This window comes from Anomalospiza imberbis, chromosome 3 (genome assembly GCF_031753505.1).
Source record: "Anomalospiza imberbis isolate Cuckoo-Finch-1a 21T00152 chromosome 3, ASM3175350v1, whole genome shotgun sequence".
In the NCBI taxonomy this organism is placed as follows: Eukaryota; Metazoa; Chordata; class Aves; order Passeriformes; family Viduidae; genus Anomalospiza; species Anomalospiza imberbis.
Genome location: NC_089683.1, coordinates 60,209,125 through 60,217,135, shown reverse-complemented (window position 1 = coordinate 60,217,135; position 8,011 = coordinate 60,209,125). Strand labels below are relative to the sequence as shown.

Here is an 8,011-nt window from a genome sequence, read left to right as displayed (position 1 = left end):
TAGTGCACTGAAAGGAGCAAGACCCCCTGCCTTTTCCCTGTTGTTCTAGTTGCAAATGTTATTAGGGCTGAGTTACTAAAGGAAACCCAGAGGAAAGAATGCTAATACTGGATGTCGAAGCTGTCTGTTCCTTCCCAGCAAAATGAATTTGGGCCTTATTAGGTCTTCTCTGAAGAGAGCTAATGACACATTGCAGTGTGGGGAAGTCTGCTTATCTCCTCTAGCCCTTGTCACACACTGAGTGGTAGAGAAACTATTCCTTCTCCAGTCCAAAAAAAAAAAAAAAAAGAAATGGAATTTGTGGGTCTGACACGACACTCTATGGTCATGGTAATAATTGTGAACGCCCTACCAGCACAGGAGTCTGGATGCTTTAGTTTTCACTGGAGAAGGTGTTTCTTACCCAGTTTGGCTGTTGCAGGTACACGATTCTTAAGTGGAACAAAGCGATCTTTACATTTTTTTTCCAGTGGTAGCTCACATTTTATGTGACGTCTGAAATTCTCCCGCAGAATAGAACGGATGACTTTCACAATGTTAGTCTTGTTCTCAGAATCACTGCAAGTTTAAGAAAACACAGAACTTAATTTCCATGCTGAAGTAAGACACTGGGATAAAATGTTCCCACTTCCTTTCTCCTGATGGGCTTCAATGCAGTGGGTTTTTTTCAAAAGCTTGCTTTAGTAGTGGGTTTACAACTATCATAATATCATAGAATGTTCTGGGTTGGAAGGGACATAAAGGTTATCAAGTTCCAACCCCTGTGCCATGGGCACAAACATCTTAACAGTGTTAGACATTTCACACACCTTGTGTTTTGACATCTTAGTTTCTTCCTCTTAGAAAATTACTTAAAAGGTAACTTCTGTATGAGGGAATCACCACCTTAAGTGGTCTTTATGAGAAAGTAGTCTCTGTTAATCAGCTGAGAGTGATAAAATCCATTACTTTACCCATACCATACTGGAGCTTATGTTCATATATCTGCAGATTTCTGAATACACCTAATTCACCCATTTGAATTTGTTGTACTTTATGCAGTTAAAGACTTGCATAGTGCCTAGCTTCACATAAAGAGTGCTGCTTTGCAACTGCTGATGTGAAGGTCACATGGAGGAAAATATTTTCTCTCTTTTTTTAAATTCCATTAATGTGATTTGAGAAATACAACCTCCATGTAAAGCTTACCTGCTGCACAACTGAAAAATTGTTTCTGGCCTGCCTTCTAGTTCTGACTTGGTGTGAATCAGTTCCCAGATACAGCTGTTCTCTGTTCCTGTGCATGGAAGGAAATGTTACTTTTGCATACACTCCACACAACCTTTGGCATTAGAAAGACCAGGGTAGAGCTCCCCCACTCTCCAGAAGGCAGTGTTAACTCAGCCACATTTGGAGCTACAGAAGATCTCACCCAAGAGAAAGTCCCCTGAGCTCTCTTGTTGCAGCAGCCTAGCACTGTCTTTGATAACTTCTCTCTTGGAGAGTTGCTTTCCCCCATTCTTTCTGCTTCTCTGTATCTTCCAGCCTTAACAGGCCTTCATGTAGGTGTGCTCTAAAGACCTTGTGACACTTTACAGAACATACAGAAGTGGATAGGACTATAAAGATCAGCTTGAAAATAAACCCACAGCCCTTTACTATCACAAATTAGTCACCTTTCCGCTGTTTGAAAAAACACAAGGATCAGCACACACACAGCACCAGTGTGTCATCAGAATGTCAACTACAGTAAACCACCTGCCTTTTATTGGGGATTTCCATTCTGTCATTCCTACACATCATGTTACATCTCCCTTAATGCACAGAAGAAGTCAACATACCAAATGAAGAAAGTCTGTAAATGTATCAAGCCTGTACCCCCTGAGTGCAGAGACAACACTGGGTAGATGGTATTTTCTCTACATCTGCTTTTTTCCAGAGGCTCAGAAAGACATCTGGAAGAAGCAGTATTACAGAATTCCAGAAAAGCATTCAGTTCTGAAGTATTTACTGCAAGAGAGTTACCTGCTGTGTTCCCCAGTCGAACTTGAAGAGCAGATAAAGGAATCAGCCAACGAAATTTAAATGGATCCAAGTCACCATAATTATGTGCAGCACGAACATTAGTAGGCTGTAAAAAGAAAACAAAGGATATTTCTAAGAAGTAGAAGTAATGGTGGTGTTTCATGCTACTCTTAAAAGATCTGCCTTTGAAAAAAAACTACATTGAAAATATCTCCTTTGAAGAAAAACTAAATTGATTAAACTCTCCTTCACTACTTAAAAATGAACTTGTAAATGTAGTTGAAATGGTGATAGACATAACCTTGGAATTCATAATTGCTTCAACTTTTAAAAGCCATTTGATTTTAACTGATAAAAATAATACTTTGCCTATAAGTACTACCAGGGAAGAAGTTTCCTGTGAAAGAAAGTACAGACTGTTGATTAGCAGAATACATTAATTATGTAGCTGCTGCTGTTACTTTTAGAGCTCCTCCATCTGTTACAATGAGCATGGTGCAGTATATCACCACTGGTACTTGGAACATACAATTTGCTACCTGACTTCCACATTTCAGGTCTGTAAGTGGGTGCAGAGAAGGTTATGTCTGTTATGCCCCATTTCTTTTCCTTCCAGGGTAATCAAGGGCCCATAAAACAAAGATCTTTCACCTGCACCCTGTGGTAAGGTAGGCCATCAGAAATGCTACCTGGAAGAATTAGTTATTTCTGCATAGCAATGTTTCATCTTCCACTTGATTAAATCAACTTGGGGCTCACACAGAAGATGATGCTGCTTACTAAATAACAAAAAATATTTATTGCTACACAGATACTGAGCATTTGTTTCAGCAGGATAGCCAGAACTCCAGCCTAGAAAAGGAAAGTGGTGTTTCACCTCAGTTACTCCCCCTCTAACATTGTTATGGTCCATCTCACTTTGCAGTAATATCCTGAACAGCCACCATCTCCATTGATACCAGACTTACCATTTTCTTTTTCAGTTTGTAGTTCTCCTTATACACCAGTATTACAGCCCTCTTAAAAACTGAAAAGAGAAAGGAAAAAAAAAAGGAAAACTGTTAATTATAGGCATAATGTTACAATATTCAGTGGAAATACTGTCTTGGAGAAGCTGATTATTATATTCATGGGAATGTGAAGGATGAGATAAGCAAACATTGAAAAGCATTTGCCCTGTGTTGAGATGACAACTGGGTTTTTCATCCTGCACTTTCATGCAATGGCAGTATTTTTCCCTCAGATTTTGTTCTGAACGTTTAGGATTAAGCCATTCTGTACATTTATTCTGAAACTACCAGTAACCACCTATCCATCTCCCATAAGTCTTCACATAAACAAATACAAAAGATGTAGGTTAGATGTAAAAAATTTCTTTCTGTATACAGTGGACATTTTCAAGTGGACTAAAGGGCCTATAGCAGGAGAATGCTGTGAAGGACACAGTCTATTCTTCCTGCAGTTTAACAGTTTGTTCTTCTGTTTGGAGCATCCCCTCCCCTAACCATTCTTCTCATGGAAGGAGCGCCCTGAGAAAGCGAAACCTGTCTGTCATCAACCTGGAGTTCTTCTGAAGGTGTTTATCCACTGAAATATTAAAATAATCTTTTTTGTTTAAGAAATGGACTCTTGCTTGTATGCTGTCATTTCCACATCAAGTTTCAGGTTAAAATAATCTGGATGGGGATTTCAGTGCAGTGGCTGTAAAGCAGAAGTTAATCTGAATTCACAAGACATGATTTTCCCACAAGCCTAATTTAACAGATTGTTCTAAAGACTCTAATATTCCCTCTTGAAAATCTTCCATAGTTTAAATATAGGCAAGACAGCAGCTAAGGGTGGCTCACAGAGCAAACAGTACCAGCAAGCAAATAGAAAAAGTTAGGAAAATATAACTATGTATTTTTTCACGTATAAGTCCACCCTACATATCACATGACTATGGGGAAGGGAGTGGGGCTTTTATCCTGTGAGAAGATCTAATGTGGCAATCTTCAGATTTGAAAGCGCAGAGTCCTTAAGGAAGACACTTACCAAACACTGTAAGTTCAAGGTCTTTCCTTGCTTTGCCCAGCGACGGGAAAGGATTCAGCCAGGTAACTGTAGAGTGCATCAGAAGTTCTCCCATTGAAAGCTCTGTCACCTGTATTAAATTATAACAGTAGGTAACATAAATAAGCAGTATAAATATCTACATCAGTGCTGCATTTTAATACACATTGATAACTTAGAGGATCTATGTTTTCTGTATTTATGTATAGAAAGCGATCTTCACTACAGCAGGAAAAGTGTGAGTAAACCGTTTTTTTAAAACAGGTTGCAAATATATAATGTAATAGCCCCTAAGTTATGGAAGCTGGGCAGAAGTTCTTACTGTTAATAACATAGAAGTATATTAAGCTGATCTGATAGTCTTACACTTCCATATTGCCAGTTACAAACCACCTGATTTATTAGCTGTAAGTAACTTTAATTTCTGTAGAGTAATTAGTATTAATGACACTACCAATGGCAGAATTAATGGAGGTCTTTTACTCTGAGGCTCCTTTCTTCTGTGGGATACAGCATAATGCTGAAGAGTATCAAAGGCTGTCAAGTTTTATTTCCCCATAAATTATGAGAAACCAGGTAGTCAACAGGGACAATTTGACTTTTACTAGCAGGAAATGAAACAACTGAGATGACATCTCTCATATCTGATATCCAACTTTACACATTTGATCTGCTTAGTAATTGTTTGATGTAAATGGCTAAGTTGAGGCCTTGCTGCCCCAGTCTGGGAGATGACTGCACACAGTCTGTATAACTAATGGGTTTTGCTCTGACAAATACCCATGGATGCCTCAGCACTGGAAGTGCAGAGAATGAGAATAACAGACCTTAACGTGAAATCCCTCAAATTGCCATTTTCATTTATATGGGTGAAAAAATATGTGAAGAACTTAAGAACTCAATAGCATAAAATCTGAATGCCTTGGGGCATGGATAATCTCTGCAGTGTTTTGACAAGAGGGATTTTTTTCCTACTGAGAACTATATCTACTCCTGCTTGCAATTCCTGTCAGTCCAGAATATGGCTCTGGCAGCTGTCTGAAAAGTTATCATAACCTGCTGACAGAAAGAAATCTGACAGGCAAAACACAAGTCAGAATATTAAAGGAGAATGGAGCAAGCCCAGCACAAGTAAGTTCCCCAAATTACCTCAGGAAGAGAGGAAGTCCCTACAGCAAGCTGGATAATGCTTCAAGATTGAATGTAACATGTTATTTCTTCTCTTACCTCTTTCTCTGTTCCACTTTGTTCTGCAACCAGTTGGTCAAATACAGTGCCATAATCTTCATATATTTTCTGCATCTCATTTATGTGACTTGCTACTTTTTCCATTGCCTTCAGTGCTTCTGTAAGGTTTAAAAATTTCATACACAGCTACGTAATTCATTTTTATTTTCTAAATATGGTATTTTTAAATTGAATTCCCCTTGAGGCATGTAAAGTGATGTTGCCTTCTGAATGTTTGGTGAACTGAATTCTAGCTCTGTATCAATATTTTCTCATAGCAACAGTAGAAGAAAAATTTCCTGGTCAGAGTAAGTGAAAAATGCTCATGTGGTGTCTTAAGTGGCTGAAAAGGCTGCAATAAGCGTTCCAGGGACAAGCGCCCAAAGTTAGCAGTGTGACAGTACCATGGTTAAATTTTGCATCTTGTAGATATAGGGCCACTAGGTCCTCTGGAGTAATCTACACTTATCCTAGAATAAGTTATCTAACGATCTTTAAGAGAAATAAATCGCATTTGTCTCATCCCAGAATGGACAAAGAAATACAGTGTTAGGCTGTACAAGTTCCTCATAGGCTGTACTCATGAAATGCTGGTGGCCAGGTTTTGTTTAAATTATGCTTTACAAACAAGAATGTCACTTGATTCCATTAGATTTTTGTATTAATTCAGAACGGAATTGGACAGGGTTCCTTTGTTTCATTAATTTTTAACGGCGCAGTTGTTTCATCAATTCTTAATTTTAGCAGTTTGTCATCTATCCTGACCTGCAAATAAGTCCCCAGTCCCAGGTTGTGTGGGGAAGGGAACGATATTGGAAGCTCCTTTTGAAGTCAGTAAGATCCTCATGAGTTTTTACTAACAGTGTATTTTGTCTGCATCCATTTTGTGAAAATGACAGTCAATCCATAAAATACATCTCTTGATTTTCATTCACCAAGTGCTGACAGACCTGAACTGGAATTTGCTGGGTTGAAGTCCCAGGCATGTGAGCCTAGAAAAGCAATGCATGTCAGATAAATCTCTCCACATGGGAGGACTGCAAACATTTGACAAAGATCTCTTCTACACAAGCAAGAGTCACAGAAGGACCTCGAACAACAAATTATTTCTTTCTGTGGTGCTCTTAAACTTTGATGTATTTCAAGAACTAAATAATAACCACAAGATGGAGCCTTGGTCAGTGTTTCTCAAGTGGGTTAAAAAAACCAAAAGGCAACACTGTGACCTGACATGCTCCTATTCATGAGGATAAAGATCCTAGTCCTACTTGCCATGGGAATTCTCTCTAGGTTTTGACAACTTCTGCGCTATCTACCAGAATGCCTACCTGTATCTTCAGAAAGGGCAGGAAATAAAACTTAACTCATATTCATTCCTGTAGAAGAAAAGAAGTTACCTGTCAAATGATAATGCTCCTCACTCTCATTGTCTGTCAGAGACACCAGCTCTTTTAAAAGTAGAGGATATTTCAGCACTCTCTGAACAGGCTTTATGAGATACGACTCCAGTGTAGAAGAATGTTGCTTTGTGGGATTTCGAGCATCCAGAAAGGTCTTAAAGGCACTATCTGTTTTGGCTAGATAAAGAAAAAAAAAAATCAGTTAAACATGAAACTCATGGAAGCTACTATAATTGAAAACATGGAGCAGCAATTTGAACCCAGCACCAAAACTCTTGCCCTTTTCAATGGTTGATTTACAGAGTAGTATGTACTATTCATTTCATAATAATTTCCTGCATCAAATAACATTCAAAAGGGCTGAGAGAGCAATTTTATGAAGGTGAGATTATTCCTCTAATTTTTCCACTGCATTACAGCGAATGGCAGAGGAAGTGATTCCTGATTTATTCTACCATTTGTTGCTGGTTTTCTGGAGTCTGGGCCTGCAGACAGCACAAAGTTGTGAAAGGTGTTTCTGCAGTTCTCCAGGCTACTGCCTGGGGGTTACAAAAGGAGTCTGATTCTTCAGGTCTATACCATACTTCAGCAGAACCTGTGATCTTAGATATTCCTGTTGAAAGATACCTGATTAGTCCTTGTTTTATAACAATATTTATTCCTTGATTTTATCCAATATTCTCTGCAAGTTGGCGAGTTTTTTACAGTAGTTCACTGTAGTTTGAATTCATGCAAGTCAATTACAGTAATGAAGACAATAAATTACCTCTCTCAAGAACTTTCTGAACTTTGATGTGGTTTGCACAGAAGCCACTGTACAGTTTGAAGTGGTCAGCATAATACAGAAAAGAGCCTCCAAGGGAAAACAGCAATTTCTGAAATCAACACAATCAAAATATTAGTTCATTACTAGAATCCTAAGTAAATATTCAGGCATACAACAAGCAGACTCAGTGGTGGATTAGCTGCCATCTTTCTATACATATCTCATATTTTTATATTTATAAAAATATTTTATATTTATATATATATATAAAACATGAATATACTACTGGTAGTAACTCGATGATATTTTTGTGTTTTGCTGAGTGTAGAGGTCAGCCTATTTAGGCATAGCCTGCAATTTTCTCCTTTCTTCCTGAGCAGGTATTCTGTTTTACTTTATATTTCGGGCAGCACAGGAACAAAAATCAGCAGACATATAACTATGTTGTGCTGGGAAAAAAATGTGAGCCATAGGAAGCAAGGCATAAAGTGCCAAAACCAGAAGGGACAGAGTAAAACAAACAAAAGGATTGCTTTCCAGCTGTTTTCCTTTTTTCAGGCAG

At 38.3% G+C, this 8,011-nt stretch overlaps 1 protein-coding gene across 6 annotated transcripts in view; it reads right to left on the bottom strand.

Annotated features, from left to right (window-relative positions):
* TIAM2 (TIAM Rac1 associated GEF 2) overlaps positions 1–8,011 on the bottom strand; it is a 90,783-nt gene that overhangs the window by 2,140 nt on the left and 80,632 nt on the right. For all 6 annotated transcript variants that reach the window (XM_068184654.1, XM_068184656.1, XM_068184655.1 and 3 more), the window contains 8 exons: positions 7,450–7,558; positions 6,681–6,860; positions 5,284–5,402; positions 4,039–4,147; positions 2,973–3,031; positions 2,005–2,110; positions 1,189–1,276; positions 404–558 (listed from right to left, as the gene is read on the bottom strand). In XM_068184654.1, the coding sequence (XP_068040755.1) occupies positions 404–558; positions 1,189–1,276; positions 2,005–2,110; positions 2,973–3,031; positions 4,039–4,147; positions 5,284–5,402; positions 6,681–6,860; positions 7,450–7,558 (925 nt within the window). The remainder of the gene's footprint in view (positions 1–403; positions 559–1,188; positions 1,277–2,004; positions 2,111–2,972; positions 3,032–4,038; positions 4,148–5,283; positions 5,403–6,680; positions 6,861–7,449; positions 7,559–8,011) is intronic.